General features: G+C 37.4%; 1 protein-coding gene across 15 annotated transcripts in view; it reads left to right on the top strand.

The window, feature by feature from the left end:
* macf1a (microtubule actin crosslinking factor 1a) overlaps window positions 1-26,762 on the top strand; it is a 535,539-nt gene that overhangs the window by 366,901 nt on the left and 141,876 nt on the right. For all 15 annotated transcript variants that reach the window (XM_069895733.1, XM_069895734.1, XM_069895729.1 and 12 more), the window contains 14 exons: window positions 1,130-1,358; window positions 1,601-1,917; window positions 4,262-4,438; window positions 7,593-7,716; window positions 10,048-10,256; window positions 10,566-10,883; window positions 12,233-12,396; window positions 13,475-13,631; window positions 13,966-14,092; window positions 16,848-17,083; window positions 17,785-17,914; window positions 21,134-21,333; window positions 21,821-22,313; window positions 23,770-25,241. In XM_069895733.1, coding sequence (XP_069751834.1) covers window positions 1,130-1,358; window positions 1,601-1,917; window positions 4,262-4,438; window positions 7,593-7,716; window positions 10,048-10,256; window positions 10,566-10,883; window positions 12,233-12,396; window positions 13,475-13,631; window positions 13,966-14,092; window positions 16,848-17,083; window positions 17,785-17,914; window positions 21,134-21,333; window positions 21,821-22,313; window positions 23,770-25,241 — 4,353 coding nt within the window. The remainder of the gene's footprint in view (window positions 1-1,129; window positions 1,359-1,600; window positions 1,918-4,261; window positions 4,439-7,592; window positions 7,717-10,047; window positions 10,257-10,565; window positions 10,884-12,232; window positions 12,397-13,474; window positions 13,632-13,965; window positions 14,093-16,847; window positions 17,084-17,784; window positions 17,915-21,133; window positions 21,334-21,820; window positions 22,314-23,769; window positions 25,242-26,762) is intronic.

Here is a 26,762-nt window from a genome sequence, read left to right as displayed (position 1 = left end):
CATTAAACATTTGCCAATTGGCTTTAACTTCTTTTAGTAAAACATTGCTTAATATGCGCACAAATTATTGCTCTGTGTGCAGTTCACAGCCTGTTTTGGAATAAGGCGACTTGAATAAAGTCTTGTAAAGACTAAAGGATGTTGAACAAAATGATCAGGATAAAAACCATAAAGTTATGAAAGAGTATTACATTTCTGAATGCAAAGATAAGAATGAAATAAATTCAAATGGCAAGTATTTATTGTCATTGAGTTTAAATAGAAGTGTTTGATTCAGAAGGAAATGTATACAAATTTTAGTAGTAGAGATTTATTTTCTTGTTAGTCAAGTTAAATATATTCTATTTATACACCTATTTTCAGCATGATTCATCCTTTTACACAAAAGCAATGGATTTAGGGCCACACAGTTGGCATGGTGGTTAGCACAATGCCTTTACTGCAGCAGTGATCGGGACCAGGGTATGAATCCTGCGCTGACTGTAAGGAGTTTGTATGTTCTCTCCGTATCTGCATGGGTTATCCCTGGGGGCTCTGGTTTCCTCCCATCATCCTAAAGGTACCAGGGATTGTTGGTTAATTAGGTGTAAATTGGGTGGCACGGACTTGTGGGCTGAATGGCTTGTTACTGTGCTGTATGTCAAAAAATTTTTAATTAATTGATTAAGCCTCTGATATGCTTATCATTCAAGTTCTAGACTTGAATCAAATCTCTTGCGTGTGTTTTTTTTTATATTTTAATTTTTTTTTATTTTTCACACCATAAATCACATTAGCCATGATATACACTATTTCTTTTCACACATATACAGTGACTTTTTCTCTCCCCCCCCCCTTTCCTCCCAAACCACCCCCCCACCCCCCCCTCTCATCCATTTTAGGTATACAATCTAGGTTGCATTAAGCCAGTCAGACAATGTTGTCATTCAACAAAATTACACCAGAAATTCTACTGAGTCCATTCTTTTCTTTCTCTTGCGTGTGTTTGAAGGTGTTTTTGTACACTGATTTTTAGTAAATTGGGAAAACGGAATATTTTATTTCAATTGTAAATGCAATGAATAGAAATCCTGCCTCCCCAAGACAACTTGGAGCAATAAAAATTAACTTAGTATTGCTTTTTTTCTAGGAACATCAAGAAAAGTTGTTATCACAAGAACAAGCTTTTGTATTAGCCACGCAGTCAGCTCAGTCATTCCTGGACAAACATGGCCATAATCTTTTGCCAGAAGAGAAAAAACAGCTGCAGAATAATTTGAATGATTTGAAGGAGCAGTACGAGACAGCATTATTACATGCAGACACTCAATTGAAACATGTTCATGCCCTGCAGGAAGAACTCCAAAAGTTTCAAAAAGGTAAGTGAATAGATTTCATTTCCAAATTTCAATAAAATTCTATGTAGTGAAAGTGAAAAGAATTCTAAATAAGACAACAAAGCTACATGTAGTTTGAACTAAACCTGTCTTGTAACTATTACAGGATCCTGTCAATGTCCCAAAGTCTAAATCATTTAGAATATTTTTTGACCATTTCCAATGTTTTAGAACATTTAATAATAACCAACTTAAATATTTGATCATCATATTTCTTTAAACAGATCATGGCGAATTTGAGGCCTGGCTAATTCAGTCCGAGTATGAACTAGAAGAGATAAAAGCTGGTGAAATGGACTCCAATTCATTAAAATTCAAACTTGAGAAGCACAACTTTTTCTTTGAAGATGTTATTTCTCACAAAGGGGATCTCAGATATATCACAATCTCTGGGCAAAAGGTCTTGGATGCTGCAGATGCGTTTGCAGAAGCTAATGCAAATGAAGATTTGAAGGCCTCAGTTGATCCCTCTACTACAAGCACACGAGTGAAGGAGAAGTTAAAAGATGCCAATGATCGTTATAGGACACTTCAATCAAAAGTATGGCTCTTATTTTTAAGTATAATGTCATTTAAGGTCATGCATTGTTACTGAAAATTCCATTTATGCTTAAGATCGGTAATTGGAGTGCATGTAGATTGACAAACTTGTGTAAGTTATAAGACCAACTGATAACCTCTGGGGACAGTTTACGGTTCCAATTAATAATAACCATGAACAACAGTAATAATTATCAACTGTTTTAAGCATTATGGATCTCTCTTAGTACTCAAACTCACTTGAGTTGGATAATTAGATAATATGTGCTCTAATTTTCTTTCTGGAAAATCAATAGATCATAACTGGTAAAGATTTTCCTGACTCTGGCCCTCACCACGTACATTTGTCTCTGAACAAGGTATAATGTGTCCAATCTGCAAGGGTCATCTAGCTGGCTCAGAATGTCCTGAGGTTTGAAAGGCATAACAGAAATGCATAAGAGTGGTGGGCCAGAACAAGCCCTACCCAAGAATTTTTTCTGTGAAATTTTCACTGACACACTACAGCTGTTAAAGGTTTTCGATGCTTCTGTATTTTCATGACCTTCAGATTTTTAAAGCAAACTAAAAATAGCAATTAAAAGTTTTATTGACATAAAATGTACAGTACAGAACATTAACAGGCATTTTGGCCTAAGATGTCTCCATTGGACTTGATACACAAATTAAACTAAAACACTGTTGCATGCATTTGATACATATCCCTCCATTCCCTGCACAGTCATGTCATGTGTCTACACCACCCCAAAAGCCTTTCCATGAATTTCCCATTCTGTGTAAAAAAAAAAACACTTGTCTGAACAATCTCAGGTTTTTTCAACTCTCCACTTACCCTGTCCACTTGATGACATCCTGGTAAACCACTCTCCCCTTTCCACCTCCTTTCAATAATGGGGCAACCAGAATTGCACACAATTCTCCAATTGCAGCTGAAGTAATATTTCGTAAAGCTGCAATAGGACTTCCTTACTTTTTTTCTGTTTTAAAATCATTCAGGTTTGTTGCCCCTCTGCAAAGTTTAACCTGATATTGGATCTGAATGTAGAATTCCAAGCGTAAATGCTGGGGGACCTCAGCAAACTTGCTCACTTTTAAACTCCTGCAGCAGAATCAACCCATGAATTAGAGTTGGGAAAATGTTAACGGAGTTTACCCAGCAACTTGAAAACTTCTACATTTGCATGGGAGTCCCAAGCTGGCTGGCACAATGGATCTCTGGAAGAGCTAGTGGAAATAAATTCAGTAATACATTTAAAAATGTTATGGACTAAATTGAAAAGATTATAGGGAAAGAAAGGGATGTACTATTAATTGTATTAATGCAATGTCAATCCCATGTAATACTTGCCCCCCCCTCCCCTATTTTTTGGCGCAAAAATCAAGTGTTTTCCATATGACCTGTGTAAAGTCGACTCCCACCTATTTTTGGAGCCGCCCATCTGAGCTCCCAACGTCCTGACCACTAATCCTTGCCCCGACTGCCTACTGGAGCTCCCGACGCTCCGACTGTGGATTTTCGCCCACCCATCTGAGCTCGCAATGCCCCGATCGCCTGCCTACCCATCTGACCTCCTGATACCCAGCCACCAGCCCACCCACCGAGCTCCTGATATCCTGACTGCAGATCCTCACCTCACCCGCCCATCCAATCTCCCGACATCCTGAGTATTGTCTTGGCACTCGGTCCCAGCTATCTAAGCTCCCTATGCCTTGAATGACGCAGGCATTTACTATGGTCAAAAGTATGACCCATATAAAAGTCGAACCTCCCACGCGCTCCCCCCCCCCCCGAAAATTTTGTCCAAAAGGCTTGACTATTGCGTGAGTCTTATATGGTAGTGTTTGTGCTACACGAATTTGGAGAAGAACGACAGCACACCAAAAGCTTGAAATCCAGATTGGTTTATTGCACTGGCCAAAAATGTTTATAGAGACCCCAGGCGCTGACGTCAGGGCCTTGCCTCATTTGAGCACTGGCCTGGGATGGGCTGGCGTTCCCACCACAATTCCCCATCTTCCCGCCATGTAGGAGGTCACTTGGGGCAACAGCCGGTGTCACTCCAAGGTCCGCGTGGTCGCCGTGTTCATCAGCCATTTTGTGGGCCGGTCCGTGTCTCCGTGCTACGAAGCCAGCACAGATTAAATGGCTCTAAATTGTTATATATTATATTATTGTTAGTAGGGAGCATAAAATTATTGAATTTTGTTAACTTGTTAGTTTAAGTAATGGACCAGTAATGTATGCCTGACCCATTTTGGATAGATTGAGCACTCAATATTTGACAGCATGACCAAAATTGTAAATTTTTAAAATCCATATAATCATTTATTCATTTCATTCATAGTGCAGTCAACTTGGCACTCGTCTAACCAATATGTTAGAGAAATATCAACATTTCCAGGAGATTGCTGATGAGCTATGTTTGTGGCTGGATAGCTCAGAAACAACTGGAATTATGCTTCCATTAGAAACAATCTCTTCTAACCCAGAAAGCTTGCAGAAAGAGCTTGAAGATATCACGGTAAATTAAAGTTGTTATTTCATAAATCGCTGCATAATCTGATTTACAAGTAGAAACATGAATGACTTGAAATAATGTTAATGTGCACATCAAATAATGGGGTTAACGCCATTTGTAAGTTGGATGTCTGAATAAGGAAGCTGATCTATTTTAAATCCACCGTCATCATATTTTAATGGGAGCTTGATGAAGAATCAACGGCCAACTTGCTTCCAGGTAGTGGGATGATTTTTGAAACTTTTCGAAGAAGCCAAACAGTTCTGCTATCATTGTGTGCAAATTTTTCATCACATAGTATGTGTTTCCACAGATTTTAGGTTATCTGTATTGATGATTAAATGAGGCCTGGTGACGAAGGACATTGGTACCAGAATTTTGGATTACCTCCAAGTTTATAATAGCAAAATAAGGGAGGTCAGCAAAGGATTAATGGAATCATCAGGTCTAGAGATGATAACATCATGTTAAGATGATAACATCATAGATGAAGGTATCAGGTGTAGGTGAAGAAGGTGGGAGGAAAGTGGTGATTTGGGGCTCATTTTGAGGTCAGATTTCTTTGCAAGATTGCAAAGAGTTTGGATTATTCTGAAGAAGTATTCGAACTATAGAATATTACAGCACAGAAACAGGCCCCTTCAGTCCTTCTAGTCTGTGCCGAACCATTTTCTGCCTAGTCCCGCTGACCTGCACCCAGTCCATAGCCCTCCATACCTCTCCTACCATGTACTTGTTCAAATTCTTTTTAAATGTTAAAATTGAGCCTGCATTCACCACTTCAGCTGGCACCATACTCCTGTCACTCTCTGTCTGAAGAAGTTCCCCCTTATGTTCCCTTTAAAATTTTCCCCTTTCAAACTTAACCCATGTCCTTTAGTTTGTATTTCTCCTGCCCTCAAGTGGAAAAACCCTACCTATATTTACTCTCTCTTTCGCCCTCATAATTTTAAATACCTCTATCAAATCTCCCTCGTTCATCTTTGCTGCAGGGAATAAAGTCCTAACCTATTTAATCTTTCCCTGTAACTCAGTTCCTGAAGCTTGGGTAACATCCTAGTAATCTTCTTTGCACTCTTTCTACCTTATTGCTATCTTTCCTGTAGTTAGGTGACCAAAACTGCACACAATGCTCCAAATGTGGCCTCACCAATGTCTTAAACAACTTTACCATAACATCCCAACCCCTATATTCAATATTTTGATTTATGAAGGCCAATATGCCGAAAGATCTCTTTACAATCCTATTCACCTGTGACACTACTTTCAGAGAATGATATATCTGTATTCTCAGATTCCTCTGTTCTACCTTGTTATAAATATGATAGGGGTAATCTTTACTTTTAAACCGAATCAAAAAAAAGTTGATATCAGCTATATATGACTTATTATTAAAGACGAGGGCTAATTCCCTAGATAAGATTTAAAAATTGTGGGTGAAAGATCTTCAACTTTCATTTTTGGATGCTACATGGGATTTTATCTTAAAATTGGTAAATTCATCTTTGCATGCCCGACATTCGCTTTTACAATTTAAGGTAGTGCATCGAGCTTACTTCTCAAAGGTTCAATTGGCTAAATTTTACTCTTAACATTTCCTCGAAATGTGACAGGTGTAAGACTGAAGAAGGTACTTTATAAATACATATTTTTTTATTTCGTACCTTATCTTTAGTTCACACTCCTCATTGCCCTACCATTTACTGAATATGTCCTTTTTTGGTTTGTCCTTCCAAAATGCAACACCTCACATTTGTCTGCATTAAATTCTATCTGCCATTTTTCATCCCATTTTACCAGCCGATCCAGATACCTCTGCAAGCTTTGAACACCTTCTTCGTTGTCCGCAAACCTCCAATCTTAGTGTCATCTGCAAACTTGCTGATCCAATTTACTATGTTATCATCCAGATAGCCTTCCTGATTTCTTCTTGACATTTTTCTTGGGATTTTTTTTTATATTCAAGTACCTCATTTGCTCTATGATGTCTACACCTCTCTTTTTCTGAACCATATTCCCAATATCTCTCTAAAATGAAGGATCCCTATGTCTGCTAAACTTTGCTTTAATTCTTGATAGGAACATACAAACTTTGTTCTTTCAAAATTTCACCTTTGAAGGTGAAATGCCACCTACCTCGCACATCCTTGCCTGAAAACAGCTTATCCCAGTCCACGCTCTCTAGATCCTTTCTCATTTCCTCAAAATTGCCCTTTCTCCAATATAGAATTTCAACTCGAGGACCAAACCTATCCTTCTCCATAATGGCGTTATGATCAATGGAGTTGATGTTTAAGTAATTGGAATTTACGTAAGAAAGACAAATCAATAGTTTCAGTTTTTGCATTATTTATTTGCAGAGTATTCTGCTCATTCTGTCAGGAAAAAAGTCAGACTATTTATTGCCAGTAAATGGCTTGGGATTGATGATGATGAGGTAAAGCTCTGTGCCATTAAGAGCTTAAATGGGAGTAGGAGTTGCTACCAGGTAGGATTGTTGAGGGACATCACCTATTTGACTGTGAAGGATCATGGATTGGGACGTGGGATATCATGAGTAAAGGTACACAAGCTTAAAAAAAACAATTATGGAGAATATCCTTTTGCAGCTAAATCTATGTCAATTAATGCTGAAAAGCCAAATGCATACTTCAGCATTATTTTACCATTGTTGACGTGACTAAATCTAAGCTTCAATTTTTGCATGTATGTGAAGTATCATAAAATTTTTAAACATTTTCTTGTGATCTTTGTCGATTGCAAAGGTACTTCTTGGCTAGTCAAGAGACTGGAGTCACATGTAGACTAGATAAAAATCAGAAAATGTTCAAACACTAGACATATTAAATACTTAAAAATACTTAGAAGCATAAATAAATAATAATAAATATAAATTTTGATCTGGGTGTGGCAAAATTCCAATATTCTGTGTTTACTAGTCCTTGCAAATTATAATATTCTCACCCCCAAAGTAGGCCATAGTGTTGTTGGTATTTATGATAATTTTATAGGATCACCTTAACAGTTGGTGTATTTCCATGACACTTCAGGATAATATTGAAATACACCTAATCTTGAAATACAGCTAATCTAAGAGATACAGAAATAAATATTAATTATATTGTGGATGTGTCATTGTGTAATTTTGCAATCACAGGCCCTTCAAGGAGAAATTGCTGAACATGAAGTTAGAGTAGAAAAGTTACACGAAGCAGCAAACTCCCTACGGTTCTTGGATGATGACCTTGTTCCGAATGAAAGTCAAATTCGACAAACAGCAGGTACCATTTCAATATTTGCTGCTTATATTAAAATGTGGTTCTTTAATTCCAACAAATAAAAGTAATGCTTCCTGCTAGTAAATTATACATTTTCAATATATGCAAAAATAAATAGGTCATATGCATTAAATGGTAGGCTATTGAGATGTGCAGAGCAACAAAGGGATTTAGGAGTTGTGGTAAATAGTACCCTCAAGGCTGATACTCAGGTAGATGATGCGGCGAAGAAGGCATTTGGAATGTTGGCCTTCATAAATCGGAGTACTGAATTCAAGAGTAGGGAGGTTATGATGAAATTGTACAAGGCATTGGTGAGGCCAAATTTAGAGTACTGTGTACAGTTTTGGTCACCAAATTATAGGAAAGATATAAACAAAATAGATAGAGTGCAGAGAAGGTTCACGAGAATGTTGACAGGATTTCAAGGTTTGAGTTACAGGGAAAGGTTGTGCAGACTGGGGCTTTTTTCTCTGGAGTGTAGAAGATTGAGAGGGGACTTGATAGAGGTGTTTAAGATTTTAAAAGGGACAGACAGAGTAAACGTGGATAGGCTTTTTCAATTAAGAGTGGGGGAGATTGAAACTAGAGGGCATGGTTTAAGATTGAAGGGGGAAAATTATAAGGGGAACATGAGGGGAAATTTCTTGACGCAAAGGGCGGTGGGGATGTGGAATGAGCTTCCGACAGACGTGGTCGAGGCGGGATCATTGGTTACATTTAAGGAAAGACTGGATAGTTACATGGAGAGGAGAAGACTGGAGGGGTATGGACCGGGTGCTGGGCAGTGGGACTAGGAGGGTGGGGATTTGTTACGGCATGGACTAGTAGGGCCGAACTGGCTTGTTCTGTGCTGTAAGTGGTTATATGGTTATATGGTTAATAGTGGTGATCAACTAACCTTTTTGAACCATTCTGAAGTATTTATTGCAATTGATTGTATTTTAAATGTTGAATCATCTTTACATAGCACGTCATAAATATGCTATCATTTCATAAACAGCTCTGAAAACTTTAAAATAAATGAAATGATCATCTACTAAAGAACTATGTACATGTTTGAATAAAATGCAGTATTTAAGAATGTTCAATAGTACTTGAGGAGGCCTTTCTCCACTGAATTGTGGTTAGTGATTCAGACTTGTATGCCAGAATCCCAATTGTATTGCAAATGTGTATTTATTGAAGGATTTTTATTTCTGCCAGAGTGGCGCATAGTTGAAGTGTTAGGTCTTATAAAATTGTTGCGTGATAAGTACTGAATTAAGAACCATATTTGGAGTATTGAAAATAGCAGCAAATGGGAATTCCTGCAGGGAATTCTTTGAAAATGATCCACTGACATTGTTATTAAAGCAATTAGGCTCCAGTTATGCTATACCTGTTCATTGCTCATCAAATGAGGAGGAAATTGATCAGAAACCAGACAACTTTCAATAATAGAAAAATATAAATACACTGGAAATATGAAATTAATTTTTTTTAAATGCTGGCAGAACAGTTAAGTCACAAACTGTATTGAACTTGGATTAATTGAAATTTTAATGTTCCTTTTCTTTTTCCAGATGCTTTATCAGCTCATTTTCTATATTTCTGCTTTATTTCCTAAATGTCAGATTCGTTAGAATTTCTAATTTTTTCTGAAAAATGCATTTGTCTCGTTTATCAGATATTAATAGAAATGTATTAAAATAGTTATGTAGAAATTATATAGTTAGTGTTAAGCATCGGGCATTTACCAAGTTTGAACATCTGGCAATGATGCAGTCAAGGAAGTATTTGAGCTGGGATGGCTCAAAGACCCACAATGAGAGGTGATTTTTCATGCTCTGTTGGGAGTGCACTGAAGAACCATGCATCTGAGCACCCCAACAGGGCACGATACAGTTCTGGTGAGAACGTTAGCAGCTGCAGTCAGTCTTCCCTATTGAGCAGAATATTCTTTGTGTTTGCTGCTCCTCCCCGCCCCACCCTCCACCCACTTTGCCTGCTCCTCTTGATGAGTAAAAGGAGTTGAAGTAAACTTGTTTTCAACAAAGAGTTGCACAACTCGCTCTATTTCTCTCTCCATTTACTTTTGCAAATTTCCCTATTCCTCATTTTACTCATCTGGCATTTCACTCTGATTTCCCTCAACCTTTTTTTCATTCCTTGCTCACTTTTTGATACTACTTTTCTCTCATCATCTTATGTCTCTGTATTGCTTTAGATATTACAAAACACATAGTTCATATTTGTTTCTCCAAGACAAAAAAAAAGTGTGTGAAATCACTGAATCTTTGTGGTAAAATTTTTGAAGACTCTTTGTGTAACAGAACCTTATGTTTCTTTTAGATGCCATTGCACAGAGGTACAAGAGTTTGTCCGAGATTGTTTCAGAGTACAACAAGAAATTGCAAGTGTCAATATCTCAGTCACAAAATGTCCAAGAAGGTTTGGATAACCTTCTAACCTGGTTGAAAAGTATTGAAGAGAATTTGAAAATTCAGGAAAATTTACCATTATCATCTGCTGCCATCCAAGATACCCTTGCCCAAAATACTGTGAGTTTTCTGCTAGGCTTTTGCTTTTTAGATCAGTTAAATTGTTAATTTGGGAAGCTATGATAGCTTTATCAGGGCTTATGTCCACAGTTTCATAATTCAGCCTAAAATGTTTCCTTGCTGGTTGGTAAGTGAGTTAAAAATACCTCCCAATGGTTAGGTTTTTCTCTTATAAGTACAAACACTCATTTCAATCAACAGAAAACTGGAAAAAAGCAATGGTTATTTATTAGTAAAATTGGAATGTGTGCATGAAGTCAAAATATGAATAATATTTTAAATAAGAATTTGTTTTCTAAAACTTTTCAGAAATTAAAGCAGGATATTGCAAGTCATCAAAGCAGCATTGAAACAATCCAGGAAATGGTTCGTGTCTTTATTGAAAATACAGATAGAGCAACTGCTTCCTCACTGCCAAAGAAGTTAATGCAGTTGAATAGTCAAGTGCAAGCAGTGGGCAGTGAACAGCAGGCAAAGGAGGAGACATTGAGGAAACTGCTACCTAAAGTGGAGCAGTTTGAAAAACTCGTGCAGGACATTGGACAGTTCATGGAAAGCAAATCTCAGAGCCTGGCAACTGGAGGAGATGCCAATCAAGATATTGCTCGATTTTCACAGAAAATGCTGGTGAATATGCTGTTTGCAAACTTCTGCTTCTAGCTTGAATGCATCAATGTTCATTTCTTTCAAATGGTAGAAAAAATATTTCATGTAATGCAGTGCCAAGACACAACGATTTAAATGACTTTCTATGTCCAACCCCATTCACAACTCTAGATAATGAAGAAGTCCATGCCTAAATATAATTCATTTTGGCCATTTATAACTCATCCTTACATTTCCCTTGTGGAGGTGAAAATTAAATACCTCATTGATAGATGATGATACTTCCACTTCGCCAACATGTGTGCCACACCAGTGTTAATGTGGATAAGCAAGGACTTGATCACTTTCTATGGATGTGCTCCTATTCTTCTCACCAACCTTCATACTCAAATCTGAACTAGAATAGACACACAATTGTCATAGGTACTCAAACAAGAAGGAGGCTGGATGTTCAGAGGGGATTGGCTGCCCAAACCTCTAACTACAAGGCAGATAATGAGTCTGATGGGATCTGCAATAGTTGAACACTATTACTATTCGAGATTGAAGATAACTTTTTTCCCCTTCAAATCTGTGAGTTCTCATAGCTCATGAGTTAAATGTGGCAACCAAGAAGCTTCCACAGAAGGGGCAAAAGATGGCAATATTTGCACAGCTACACAAATGTCAAGGATGTATAATTCCATTCATAATAGTGCAGTTCACTTGATCTCCTAACTTACGCATGAATTCTATAGTTTTTGGCATAACACCATGGTTGTGTGCACTGTCTATTGGATGCAGTGTAAAGCTCACCAAGGTTCTTTAGCAGCATGTCCTAAATCACAAAACCCAAAGGAATAAGACCATTGAGTTCATAGCAGCGTAATTGGCTCCAGGTTCCCCTCTTAATCCCCTCTTCAATATGCACAGAGCTAACTTGGGTGTATAATACCATTCTTGCTGGTTTGAAAGTATGAAACATCATCCCACCCTCCAAACCAGCCTCGCTCTCCAAACCGAATAAAGTTCCTTCACTACATGAAAATGGCTGGAGAATGTAATCCACCAGCAGTATCTTGAAGGGGAGCAGGTGCAAAATAAGTTCTGATTTTTTCCCAAAAATACAAACTGTTTTTTACTGAATTTGAAGTGTTCTTAGTTTATTTTTCATTGTTGGATTATTTCTCTCAGATGACACCTACTTTTGATAAATATGTTAATTTGATCATTTCTTTCCCCTTGATGCTGTTTATCAGAATTATTTTATATTTATTTAAGGAGATTGAGAAAGAATTCATTTTATTATTTTTATTCAAAGAGCAGTTCATTTAAACGTGTAAAAGACAATCATTTTTAATTGCAAGTGATCATGTGTTTGTTTATCACAGGAGACCAGCACAGAAATGGTGAAGCAAAAAAGAGACCTACAGGCTCTACAGCAACTGGCAGAAGAGCTGAAAACATTTGACATTTTGACAGAAAAGAATCAGCTCATGAAGACTGTCAAAGACCTAACCAGAGAATACAAAAAACTAAAATTGAATATTAAGAAGTAAGAGAAAATGATTCTTTCAGGGGACTTTTCTGGCCATTTATCAGTTATTACCATATTTGGCTGGATAGAGCAATAAGCTCAGATTTCATTATTACTGTGAAAAATTATGTGGACTAAAATGTCAAAGTGGACATGATTGTTTTAAGCAGCTAGCTTCATTGTGAATTTGACTTTCAATTTTTCTTCCAATGTTTTTCTTTCCTTTCTGTTCACATTTTCTTTTTTGATTTCTGTCCAACGATGGGTCTTTTTTTGTCTTCAATAATGCTGTCATAGTTAGTATGGACATGATTACTTGGTTTCTAAAAACAAAGCAGCATGTATACCTTAAATTCTTTCTCAGCAGTTTAAAAAATACTTTGTAAATAACAGGCTCAAACTGACTAAGTCCTGAAAGTGATCAAAGTATTGCAATAAAAATAATATTATCTAGCAAATCCAGTCACAAACATTAAAACGTTAATTTTTATAGTGTACTTAACTATTAAATTTTTTTTTTAAATAGGCAGTAAACATTTGCATGCATTTCACTTTTTTAAGTTAACTAAAGCTTGGCTTTCATTTTTACTGCAGTTTCTCTCCATTGAAATGAATGGGGTCATTGAACAGTGGGCAGATTTTCTCAGGTGACCATTGGAAAACTACAGAAACTTTCAATGAATCTTTGACCCAAACCAAAGTCCAACATCAGGGGGTAGCTGGGAAATTCAGGACTTCCCTATATTGAGAATTAAGGAGGAAATGCTGGCAATTCCACATGGAATATGAGGACTTTTATAAATAGGTGTCCACTTGGACTTAACATATTTGAAATCCTTCCTCTTATTGACCAATAAATAAAGTTATTACTCACTGTGGTCATTTTTTTTTCTGTTGGTCACTGCTACCATGGGAAATCAAGAATAGTGGTGAGGAATTGGCAAGTAAAATCAGAAAAAAAAATTTAATTGTATCACCAAGCCAGGTATGTACCGGTATTCTAAAATAGTTCCGATTGCCCAGCAATTCCAATGTTAGTGACATTTTCTAATAATGGATGATTATATACAGCACTGATTGCACCTTCATTTTTCAGGGAGAAAGAGGCAATGTCCTGCCAGCAGTCTCTGAGTGAGTTCACTTCTCTGGTTGAGTCCATTAGAAAATGGTTAACAGAAACAAAGACCAAAATTCCACGTTTTGAATCAGCACTTAATGTAGACGAGATCGAGAAACAGATCCAAGAAGTAACAGTAAGTTCACATAAAATGCAGTCTTTGTGCTAGTTTAAGAAATGTCATTAATTTTTACTTTTAATATGCAGGGTAACTGGAGATTGAAGTTGTATACAGGCTTTCCAAATTTTAATCAAGCATGTTTCCTTATTTATGCTATGAGGAAACAGCTCCTGTTGGTGGAGAATGGGAGGGGGGGGGCGGTTGGAATGGTCCCACCTAGCATGTTGTCAACATCATGTGAATTGATTGTTCACATTGTTTAAAGAAAAGAAGCATGATAAAAACGAGACCTATGTTGACAAAATGCTAGAATAAAATAGTTTTTTTTATGGCTTATTTTGATTTGCAGAACCTGTTGGAAGATTGGTCAGCAAAATCTCCACAAATTGAAGAAATAAACCAGAAAGGAACTGAGTTAGAAAGTCTCATCATGAAAATAATATCACCCAATACTACTTCGTTAATCAATAAAACAGGTAATGTTTGGATCAAAAAAAATGTAGTTAGGTTGATTGTTAGGCAACTTTTTAAATAATGTTTTACACAGCATTAAAACATTTTACTTGCTCAAGATCTCTTTCAAAAAAATTCGGGAGTCATATTAAGACATATAAGGGTGAATGTGAATGATTTAAATTTCCTTTTACCTCTGCATATAGTCACACAGCCAAGTAATAGGCCCTTCAGCCCACTGAGTTTGTGCTACCCATTCATACTCATCCATTTTATTCTCCCACATTCACATCAACTCTTCTGAAGTTCTACCATTTACCTACACATTGGGGGAAATTTTCAGAGTCCAATTAACCTGAAAACCCACATCTTTGGAACGTGGGAGAAAATTGGAGAACCTAGAATAAACCTGTCTGGTTACAGGAAGAACGTACAAAGCCTACATAAACAGTTGCAGAGTTCAAAATCAAACACAAGTCACTGGAGCTGCAAAGCACCTTTCTACTAGTTGCACCACTGTACCTTCTAACCTGAAGGCTCAACCAATGCTCTGATATTTTCCAACAAATAGTTCATACTATCATATTGATTATTGCAGTATCATTTTGTAACATGACATTTATAACTGTTTTTTGTGATGTCCTACTGTTTCCTCGTTTTTGTTGTAATTACCATATTCATTTAAATGTAGTTTGATATCTTCCTAATCATCATTTCTAGTTAGTTTAATTTTCATCAGTGTACTTGCTATGTTAACTTAAACTAATTTAGTCAATAGTTTCTTCATCTCTGGTATACATTGTGCAGCAGTAAAACAGCACTACCTAATATTTTTATCTTATAATTAATTTGGCTTTGTGTCTCCGAATTGTAAGCACTGTATGAATGTTCATGATGAACAGGTCCATCACTGGAAATCCACAATTGTTTTTAAAGTTATGTTTATCTGGTGAAGAAAAATGTTGTCCATAAGAGATAAGAGCAGAGAGTTGGAAAAATTTGAGAGACCAGAGATTGTGGATGCTGAAAGCTGGACAAAATCCACCTCCAGCAGCTTCTCTTTTGCTCCATAGATAAATTTGTCTGCAATGTTATTTTATGATACCAACAAAGAGGACTTAAAGAGACTCAACAGATCAGGCAGTATCCATGCAGAGAAATGGGTAGTCAATACTTTACATCAGAATACTGAGGACCCCGGTTAGTTTGGCTCCAAAAAAATTTTGGATAAATGAGGATTTCTGATTTATTTCAGATATCCTCATTTATCTGAAATTTTTAAAAAAGTGTTCCAGTACCACCAGGCTGAGGAACAGCTTCTTCCCAATGGCAGTAAGAATGCTGAATGACTAAAGGTACTGCTCACACTAACCATCTGAAACTCTCATTTGCACAAAACAATATTTATTTATTTATTTTTATAGATATAATACTTGGCTTGCATATATATTATTTGTCTGTATGTGTGTTGTGTCTGGTTGTATGTTTTTGCACCAAAAACCGGAGAACGCTGTTTCATCGGGTTGTACTTGTAAAATCAGATGACAATAAACTTGACCTCTCTCCATGAATGCTTCTTGACCTGCTGAGTCTCTATAATTCATCTTTGTTTGCTCAAGGTTCCAGCTTCTGGAGTTGTTGGGTTTTCATTAATCTATGGGCGGCATGATTAGTGTAGTTGCAGCGCCAGATTCAAGCCCCCAAATTCGAATCCGGTGCTGTCTGAAAGGAGTTTGTATTTTCTCCCTGTGTCTTAGTGGGTTTCCTTTGGGTTCTCCAGTTTCCTCCTACAATTCAAAACTTACTTGAAGTGTAGGTCAATTAGATGTAATTGGGTGGCACAGACTCGTGGGTAGAAAGGGCCTGTTACTGTGCAATATGTCTAAATTAAAATTATGATATATTGTAGCTTTTGTCAATTGTACATCATCTGCTGAACTCGGTTCCATTCACTTCAGTAAAGGCAAATTTTGGAAGCTGGTTATTACATGCACATGTTCCTAAGTTGCACATTAAACTAAGTTGCACTTAGTTTCATTTATGAGCCCCCACAAAAAATAATTATCGTACAACTCCAATTGTCTGAAATGGTCAGGACCGGGCCTATGTCAAATAAATGTTTTTTCAGAGAACTGGTCATTTATTTTAAAAACAATGCTGTTGCAGCAACAAATCACTTGTAACAGTGTTTGAGCAACAACAAACAACGAGGGAAGGCTTTTTAAGTTTTAAGATAATGTTTTATTCTCACCAAAAAAATGATGTCTGCTGCCGATCACCGACACCTCCCCACCGAGGCCTCACTCGCACTGGGAATCTGAGGTCCCAATGTCCCTGGTCAGTTAGGCTCCGAAAAAGTTTTGGATAATTGAGGATTTTGGAGAATCCGATTTAGATCATCAGAATTGTACTGTAATTTCATGAGGCTTTTGGTTACCATGACCTAAAGCAGGGGTTTCCAAAGTGGTCGATATTAACCCCGGGGGTCGTTGGAACTATCCAAGATGTCGATAAATGCCAGGAGGTTGAAAGGGGGTCGATAACGCTGGATGGTTTCAGATTACACCTCAATCTTGTTTGCATATCCCAATCATCACTTCTTTATTAATTTCTTCTTAAATGATTTTCTGTGAGATATTTTAAGTATTGATGAAATTCACATCATTAGATGTTTCGAAGCAGTTACTTTGAGATCAAGAATGAAAGCTGTAATTTTGTTTGACTCTTTTAAAACAACAGGTAAATCACATATTGCTCACTGACTTAACTTTTTTGTAGAACTTGCAGAAGTTGAGCAGAAAGTTTCTGATGTGAACCATGATTATAAAACCCTTGGTAATATACTGAAGGATTGTCAGGAACATCTTGTGGCAACACATAACCAAATGCAGGAGGTACAAGAAGAAACTACTTCAATCATGAACTGGCTGGTATTAAAAGAACAAGCTTTAACTTCTTTAGATTCATCATCAATCAAAACTCAAGCAATGAGTGTACAAGTGGAGCAAAACAAGGTGAATTTTGTCAATAAGATGAATCCCAAAAGGAAAATGCCACTATCAAGATTAACACACAATCATTGCTTCTAAAGCCTGCTGATCCTCAATTTATGAATAATGAGTATTTTTCCTGTAGCTTGTTTGGCGAGGAAAAGAGATGGGGAGGAATTGACAATGATGACTGAAAGGGGAAGAAAATTTTCAAGTTTTTCTCCTTTGTTAGTTTAAATTATATACTCACTTCATTTTATTTAAATTAATTTAAAATGGGAGAAAGAATACATGCATCAAGAAAATTTATTATCTGTATTGTCTAGAATACTTTGTCTTCAGTGTTCCCATACTGTAAGATAATATAATGTTCTTCATCCAGAGGTCTAAATACTAATTACCATTTTAAAACAAATAATTATTTTATGGAAAAAAAAAGAACTTGGAGTTCTTTTTATCTTTGAAATTTTATCAGTCTGGAAAAACTAATTTCTTGTATCTTAAATTCTACAAAGATTTCAGCTAGTTAACGTTCTTAAAAATGTATAGTTAATCTTTTTAAACTTAATCATGATCATTCTAGAGCAAATGTATTTTTTAATGTGCAATGAATTGACCAAATGCAAAATACCATATATAAATATTACAAAAAACAAATTCAATGCTGCTTTTAATTAAAATATATTTTTAAAGATGTTATAAATCTCTGAACTTGTCTTGTTTAGGCTTATCTTGCCGAGCTTGAACAGAATACTGGTAAGATTCATAAACTTAAAGGGACATTGGAAGACTTGCTAAAGAAAATTCCAGACTCACTGGAAGTCAAGAAATGGACGAAAATGCTTGAACAGATAGGTATTGTGTGCAGTTTTGTTCACTTAACTACAGGAAATATATCAATAAGATTGAAAGAGTGCAGAGATGATTTACCAGGACGTTGCATGGACTTCAGGAACTAAGTTACAGGAAAAAATTTAACAGGTTAGGATTTTACTCAATGGAGCATAGAAGAATGAGGGGAGATTTGTTAGAGGTATACAAAATTTTAAGGGGTATAGACAGAGTAAATGCAATTAGGTTTTTCCACTGAGATTAGGTGAGGTACAAACCAGAGGACATGGGTTAAGGGTGAAAGGGGAAAAGTTTTGGGGGAACATTAGGGGGAACTTCTTCAGACAGAAGTTTGTGGGAATGTGAAATGAGTTGACAGCTGAAGTGGTGAATGTGGACTCAATTTTAACATTTAAGAAAAATTTGAATGGGTACATGGATGGGAGGAGTATGGAGGGCTATGGACTGGGTGCAGGTCAGTGGGACTAAGCAGAAAAATAGTTTGGCACAGAGCCTGTTTTCTGTGCTGCAATGTTCTGTGGTTTTAAATCTAGTTCCATTCTCCCATTTTGTGGAATGGAAAACTTTGTGTCCAATGTATTAAGAAGCATATAACAGGAGAGTGTCATAGGAAATTTGGACAATTACTTTTTTTGTAGTATACACAATTTGTCTTTTATACAATTGTGGCAACATTTTATTAATGAATTTTGAAGAATAATTTGTTGAGAGAAATTAAATGACTTTTGCTAATTAGGTGAAAATCTTTGTCATTTAACAGCATATTACAAATTGTTCTTAATAATTAAAACCAAGTCTTGTTTTCACATTTTCCCTCACTTTCAAATATACAATAGTCATGTGTGGAACTCCAAAATTGGATTCATTTCTGAAAGTAGGAAGAGATCATATGTTTTAAAGCCTACATGTAATCCCAACACTTGTTATTTGCCCCCAAAAATTGTCTATTAAATATTGATGTTTTGTCTTCTCTTTTAATAACTTAATGTGGCCCTCACCATGGCAATGTATTTAATAGATTTCCATCACACTTTAAAAAAAATACCTCAGTATAGAAATTCCAACTTTGTTCACTGGTGCCAAATCCCATAACTGTCAGTTATTTTCTTCTCAATCCTCTGATCCACCACCAGTCAATGATTGATTGTATGGGGTTGAATGTCGAAAGGTGAATACAGCCATTAGTCTATATTTTAGCACAAAGAACCTTGGGCATCTTTCTGTATGTAGTTTTATTCTTGTCTGCTGCTCTTGTAAGTGGTTTACTACATGATAAAATATATTTGAGTAGCAGTGATAATGATGTCCTGGTATCTTCTTCCTGCAAATATTTTAATTTTTTTTTAATTGAATACTATGTTTTAGTGTTTACATGAATAGAAAAAATAGCTTCAATGAGCTCTGCACAATGTGAACAATTTCTCGATTGTTTACTACAAAGAACACGTTTTACTTCATGTTGTTGTTAATATTTTCTTTGGCTTGGCTTCGCGGACGAAGATTTATGGAGGGGGTAAATGTCCACGTCAGCTGCAGGCTCGTTTGTGGCTGACAAGTCCAATGCGGGACAGGCAGACACGGTTGCAGCGGCTGCAGGGGAAAATTGGTTGGTTGGGGTTGGGTGTTGGGTTTTTCCTCCTTTGCCTTTTGTCAGTGAGGTGGGCTCTGCGGTCTTCTTCAAAGGAGGTTGCTGCCCGCCAAACTGTGAGGCGCCAAGATGCACGGTTTGAGGCGTTATCAGCCCACTGGCGGTGGTCAATGTGGCAGGCACCAAGAGATTTCTTTAGGCAGTCCTTGTACCTTTTCTTTGGTGCACCTCTGTCACGGTGGCCAGTGGAGAGCTCGCCATATAACACGATCTTGGGAAGGCGATGGTCCTCCATTCTGGAGACGTGACCCACCCAGCGCAGCTGGATCTTCAGCAGCGTGGACTCGATGCTGTCGACCTCTGCCATCTCGAGTACTTCGACGTTAGGGATGAAAGCGCTCCAATGGATGTTGAGGATGGAGCGGAGACAACGCTGGTGGAAGCGTTCTAGGAGCCGTAGGTGGTGCCGGTAGAGTCCCATGATTCGGAGCCGAACAGAAGTGTGGGTATGACAACGGCTCTGTATACGCTTATCTTTGTGAGGTTTTTCAGTTGGTTGTTTTTCCAGACTCTTTTGTGTAGTCTTCCAAAGGCGCTATTTGCCTTGACGAGTCTGTTGTCTATCTCATTGTCGATCCTTGCATCCGATGAAATGGTGCAGCCGAGATAGGTAAACTGGTTGACCGTTTTGAGTTTTGTGTGCCCGATGGAGATGTGGGGGGTGCTGGTAGTCATGGTGGGGAGCTGGCTGATGGAGGACCTCAGTTTTCTTCAGGCTGACTTCCAGGCCAAACATTTTGGCAGTTTCCGCAAAGCAGGACGTCAAGCGCTGAAGAGCTGGCTCTGAATGGGCAACTAAAGCGGCATCGTCTGCAAAGAGTAGTTCACGGACAAGTTTCTCTTGTGTCTTGGTGTGAGCTTGCAGGCGCCTCAGATTGAAGAGACTGCCATTACCGCGTGGGTAACTTCATGTTGTTGTTAATATATACATGTGGAAAACAGCATACTCTTAAAATAAGGAAAGTAATGCATGAAAATCTGTTGACACCGTGGTTGAAGTAAAACACAATGCTGGAGAAACTTGCTTGCCACTGTCCCTTCCCTCCCTTCTCCACCTATAAACTCCTGCCTTTGCGACCATGCCTCCCGCTTCTACTCTTTTATTTGGATGCCTGCTGACATTTTTCCATACCTTAATGAAGGCCTCAAGCCCGAAATGTCAGTTATATATTTTTACCTTTGCTGTATAAAGGATTTTATCTTTACTCTTAAAATAAGGTACGTTTCAAAATGACAATATAAATAAGGGCCAATATTTCATATTTGGATAATGCCATTAGGGCTGAAATGTACACGTGGAGAAGAAAAATTGACAAGAGTGGAATGACTGTAATCCTGATAGTGAATACTGTATGTCTAGTTGTTTAACTGGTGAAGTTATTGTCATTTGTTCAATTCTAAATGTTTGCAGCTTCCAGTTTCCTTTATAATTTGCATTGATGGTAAAGGGACGTTGAAAGACTTGCTGAAGATAAATCTTTACGTGGGAAAATCAGAAGGGATCAACTTGTATATATAATATTGCATAAAACTTTGCTAGAGTAAATTATAATTGTTTTTCATCTTACTTTTAGAGTCAAAGTGGGCACATGCCAATCAGGCAATAACCGAGAGGCAACAAAAACTTGAAGAATCAGCAGATCTTCTTTCAAGTTTCCAGAACACAGAATCACAACTCAGTCCATGGTTATCAGAGAAGGAATTAATGATGAGTGTACTGGGTCCTCTATCAATTGATCCAAATATGCTATGTGCTCAGAAACAACAAGTACAGGTAAAAAAAAAACTTTTAAAACTGAAGATTCTTTGGTTAGTAGTTGCTTTTAACTGGAGCGGGAAGAAAAACTGTACTGAAAAATTTACGAAGTACAATATAGGCAAACAGCACATTTTGTGATTCATAACTTTTTTTGCATATATAAGAAACCTCAATTTGAGTTTTATTTCATTGTTTGCTGTTAGAAATCTCTTTGTAATTGGATACTACATTTACAGAAATTGCATTACCCTTGATATTACCCGATAAAGTTGACCTGTGACAACTGCAGTTGTTGATAAGTTTAAATGTTGGATCTAAAGTATGAATACTTTGGGAAACTGCTTCAACACTTTGCTACGCTGGGATCCAATTGCACAGCACAACACTGTTATCATCTGAATCCCTCATTTTATAGCCTGTTGATTCATTAAACTGCCACAAAAGATTAAATATGAAATTGTTCCCTTTGCCTCTAATTAAGGATTTTTTTTGTTTGTGACAGTTCATGCTGAAAGAATTTGAGACTCGTAAGCCGCAATATGAACAACTTAACCAAGCCGCACAAGGCTTACTCTGTGCCTCGGGTGATACTTCTTCTGATAGCCAGGTGAGAGAACAACACAGAGCCATCAACGACAAATGGGATAAACTTACTCATCAGCTCAGCAGTCGTTCCAATCAAATTGATCTGGCCATAGCCAAGAGTACAGAGTACCAAGAGTTACTGCAGAGACTCAGTGACAATGTCAGGATCCTCAACAATAAATTAAACAGTCAATCAATGATCAGCATGCAGCCAGACATGGTTAAACAACAACTCGAAGAAATCAGTGAAATTCGTTCAGATTTAGAACAACAGAAGGAACAGATTGAAGAAGCTCAAATTCTCTGTGATGACCTGTCATCCCTAATTGGTGAACAGTACTTAAAGGATGAACTTCGTAAGCGGCTAGATGCAGTCCTGATGCCATTTAATGGTCTTGAAGACAGAGCAGGTTGGTATAAATGCTTCAAATTTATTTGTTGTACTCCAAGATCAAGATTAGGGTGTAATTTTTTAGGTATATAGAGGTCAGCACAATATCATGGGCCAGAGGGAAGTGCTGTAATGTTCAAAATAAGTTAATTGATCCTATCGAAAGAAGTAACCGTAGGCTACAATAATTTTTCATGTTGTTTTAGTTCAGGGAATCCATTGTTCCTTCAATTTGTTACTTAATTCCTTTTACCAAAGAAAGTTCCTTGAAATAGGTTTAGTGCACTAAAGCACTCAGAGTGTATACATGCTAACCTAATGTTTTAAGGCTAAATACTTGTCTGAACCTGGAGTCGTACTTTTTTTCTTTTTTTAAATTTTAGCTCCTGCACTTATTATTTCAGATTTGTTCTATTTTTCATCCTCTGCTTAGAAAGATGACGTTTATAGATTCAATCTGCTTTCCAAAGTGTAGATAGTATAAACCCAGACAATGAGAATTAACTGGCTGAGTAGCTGTGGAGAGCCTTGATTTTAAATTCTGTTCTCGTTTATTTTACATGCACATGTACTTACAAGCGTGCTGACAAGGCAGTGAAAAGGAATGAAGATCTGGCTATTTTCTCCCCCTTTGTAGTTCAAATATACTGACATATATTTATCATCCCATTAATTCCCCAGGTAATATTAGTTAAATTAGGACAAATTCCATTTTGAAGTTATGTCAATGTAACACCTATAATTAAGAATTATGATTTTTCACCTGGGTGACTTTATTTCCACTTGAAATTTAGTTTATAAGGAAATGAGTGTAATCATCAGATAAACTGTACTTTTACCAATTAAAAATCCCGTTCATAAACCTCAAGGAGAATTCAACAGAACACTTTAGTAAAGAATGTATTTAACAATAAGCAAATGTTCACCAGACTTGATGGATCAAACAGTCTGCTTCTGTTCCTTTATCTTGTGATAACTGTTCTTATTGTGTGTGCAATGTTTAAAATAGTTGAAGAACTTTATAAACCACATTATATAATTGCTACTAGCCACGTAAGAATTTGGTGTCAAATGTTACCCATCATAATGCAGGGAAAATTAAAAGATTCCTATACCAACTATTGAGAGGATCTGCAAGTCTCAACAAAACTCCATTAACTGATTATAAGATGTAACATTTTCCAGATTATAATAGAGTAATGGCTGACAGGCATGAAAAGCATTCATGTTATAATTTATGAAACATGAAGTCACCAAAAGCTTGTTTTCTTCAGGCTAATGCAGCTTCAGGTTATTCAGAATTTAATTGTTATTGTTTGGAAACCTGAAAAATAGCGGAGAGGAAGAAATAAACTTGTCCGTAAATATAAACTAATTTTTCATTCCAAAGTTTGCTTTCAGATTACAGTGCTTCAGAAAATGTACTCTTTGAGGACTTATGATGCGACATGTCCTTAATGATTTGTCATTTCCAGGTGGCCGTATCAATCAGCTTCAAAGAATTCTGGCCAGTTCTCAGCAGTTTCAGCAAATGTTTGATGAACTCAAGATGTGGCTGGATGAGAAATGCAGTGAACATACACAGAAATCGCTTATATCTGCAAACCTTGACATTGTACAGTCTCAAATAAGTGAGCAGGAGGAGTTCCAAAAAAGTTTGAATCAGCATTCAGGCTCCTATAAGATGATCCTGGCTGAAGGAGAGTCTCTAGTTCGAAGTGCTCAAACAGGCGAAGAAAAGATGGATCTTCAAACTCAGTTGTCGACTCTTAAAGGACAGTGGGATGAACTATGGAAGCAGGCAGCAGGTAGACATTCTAAACTCAAAGACTGTATTCAAAAAGCTCAAAAATATAAATGCTACAAGGAAGATCTATTACAATGGTTAAAAGAATGTGAAATTAAAGTAGAAGACCTGGAGATCACCATCAATCCAGCACAGCTGATCTCCTCTTTAACTAACGCAAAGGATCTACAACATGATGTGGAGAAACATCGTTCACTGCGGGAGATGATGAACACTGTTGCTGACATCTTTGTAGATTCCTGTCAGGTAGATAAAGAAGATATCATGTGTGAAAAAGGATGTGTAAACGAGAGGATCGACCTTGTTACACAAAATCTTCAAGCTAAAAGTAAATCAATCGAAGAAATGGCACAAAGGTTGAAGGAGTTCCAGGATTCCCTGAAAAGCATTCAAGTGAAGCTTGATGGTGCTAAACAACAGCTTGAAATATATGATGCTCTTGGATCACATGCCTACAGTAATAAGAACTTGGAAAAGTTGAGGGCACATCTGGAAGCTCTTCAGATCTTACAGCCGCAAGTAGATTATCTGAGAGATCTGGTTCAAGCACTGGTAAAGCATGCCCCCGATGGTGCAGATTCATCACAGCTCCTGCAGCAGGCAGAATTAGCTGAGCAGGAATATGGCGATGTGAAAAAGAGAGTGGATGAAAGCTGTTTGGCAATGGAAAACAGACTTCAAGGGATTGGACATTTCCAGAGCCACATTCGGGAAATGTTTTCACACCTTGCACAGTTAGTTGACGAATTGGACTTCATGAGTCCTGTCGGGAGAGACCTGGACAGCCTCCAGTCGCAGATTGATGATATTAAGCAGTTTAGCAGCAAGCTTAATGAGTTAAAGAAAGATGTTGAAACTTCAGAAGAAGAATCCAAGCAGATGCTTGAAGTGGAAGGCAGCCCAGATCTACAGGGACTGAAACGAGAGCTTGAAGCCTTGAGCAAGCAATGTGGTAAACTGTTTGAACGTGGAAGAAACCGACAAGAGCAAGTCGAGATGACTGTGGGACGTGTTGAAGATTTCTATGGAAAACTCAAGGAATTAAATGACCTTCTGACAAAAGCAGAAGAGGGTGAAGAATTGCAGGGAAATGTGGGTACAGAAGTTGATGTAATCAATCAGCAATTGGCTAACTTTAAGGTAAGATCTGTTCACTTCAGTCAATCTCTTTGAACTTTGATTTGGTGATAACCAAATTATAACGTGTTTAAACTGTAATTGTTTGACCTATTTTTCAAGTAAAACCTTTTGTTATCTATGCATATACATTTTTGCAAAGTGTACCTCCTGTAACAGAGAATTTAAGCCTCACTAGTGTAAGGTAAAACATCATGAGATGGGAATGTGTAAGGAGTTACCCTGTACAGGGCTGTAACAAGATGTGAATGCATCCTTGTACTTACAAGATAAGAGAGACATTGATGGATTGAGAGGCAGGAAGCTAGCAGGGAAAGGATAGCAACAGTTTTAGTCATTGGACAAGTAATGATATGATGATGTTCTAAGCATGTATCCAAGGGTATAAAAAATCACCATTTTGCTGATAACGGCAGAATGCATTCTCCGACTAACATGGTTAGTTGCAAGTGTTACAATCCGGTAATAAAGAACAAAGAACCCTGATTTCGACTCAGTCTGGTGTTTGTCTCACTCATTCATGAACAAAGCAGACCTAACACTAGTTATGATGTAGTGTTTAAATGAAGTTTTGTGGCAGTGACTGCGACAAAAATCATTATACCTCTCAAACCCAACTATTCTAATTGGCTGGAACTTCAGGAGTAGGTGCTGTGTATTGTTTGTATGTCATGGACATGTTTTTTTTTAAACAAAACACTTGTTAATTCCAGCTCAAAATGTAAAGTGGTATGGATCACGTGCCCATCCCCCTAGGCAGGAGATTAAAGTTCTTTCTTTGGCTTGGCTTCGCGGACGAAGATTTATGGAGGGGGTAAATGTCCGCGTCAGCTGCAGGCTCGTTGGTGGCTGACAAGTCCGATGCGGGACAGGCAGACACGGTTGCAGCGGTTGCAGGGGAAAATTGGTGGGTTGGGGTTGGGTGTTGGGTTTTTCCTCCTTTGCCTTTTGTCAGTCAAAGTTAGTACATGAGGAAAGTGAGGAACATTATTTTCAGAGACTGAGGCTGGAAGCAGCAATTTCCAAGTAGGAACAGGACAAGCAGAGCAGTACTTGATATTGGGAAGGGAACAAAGGTTGGAATCGGTAATTTGGGGAAGAGTTGGCAAAAGAAAGAATCTAAGATTAGGTTGTTATGTAAGAAGGATAGAAAATAGCCTGAGTTTGAAGAAAGGGCACAAAGGAAGAAACCACAAGATACTGAAGCTTTAGATTTTGGTGCAATGTTGTGGCTTGAAAATTTTGTAGTTTTCAATAGGTATATATTAGTTCTTTGTTGATTTCAAACTTTTTGACAAAAGCCATCTTTGCATTTTCCCACTTCCCTTACCTCATCTTTGTACTCATGATTCAACAAATCATGGGCCAATGTTGCATGGAAGAAGACGTCCAGCCTTCCCATTGGATGTGCCATCCATGACCCCAATGTCTGCTCTTTTTCTGCATAACCCTGAAATTTTTCCACTGAGATTTTATTTTTGAAAATGCTTATATTGAACCTACTTCTACCTTCTTTTCAGGCAG

This window comes from Narcine bancroftii, chromosome 8, assembly GCF_036971445.1.
Source record: "Narcine bancroftii isolate sNarBan1 chromosome 8, sNarBan1.hap1, whole genome shotgun sequence".
Taxonomy (NCBI): Eukaryota; Metazoa; Chordata; class Chondrichthyes; order Torpediniformes; family Narcinidae; genus Narcine; species Narcine bancroftii.
The sequence above is the reverse complement of the archived record's forward strand: the minus strand, read 5'-3'. Positions and strand labels throughout refer to the sequence as shown.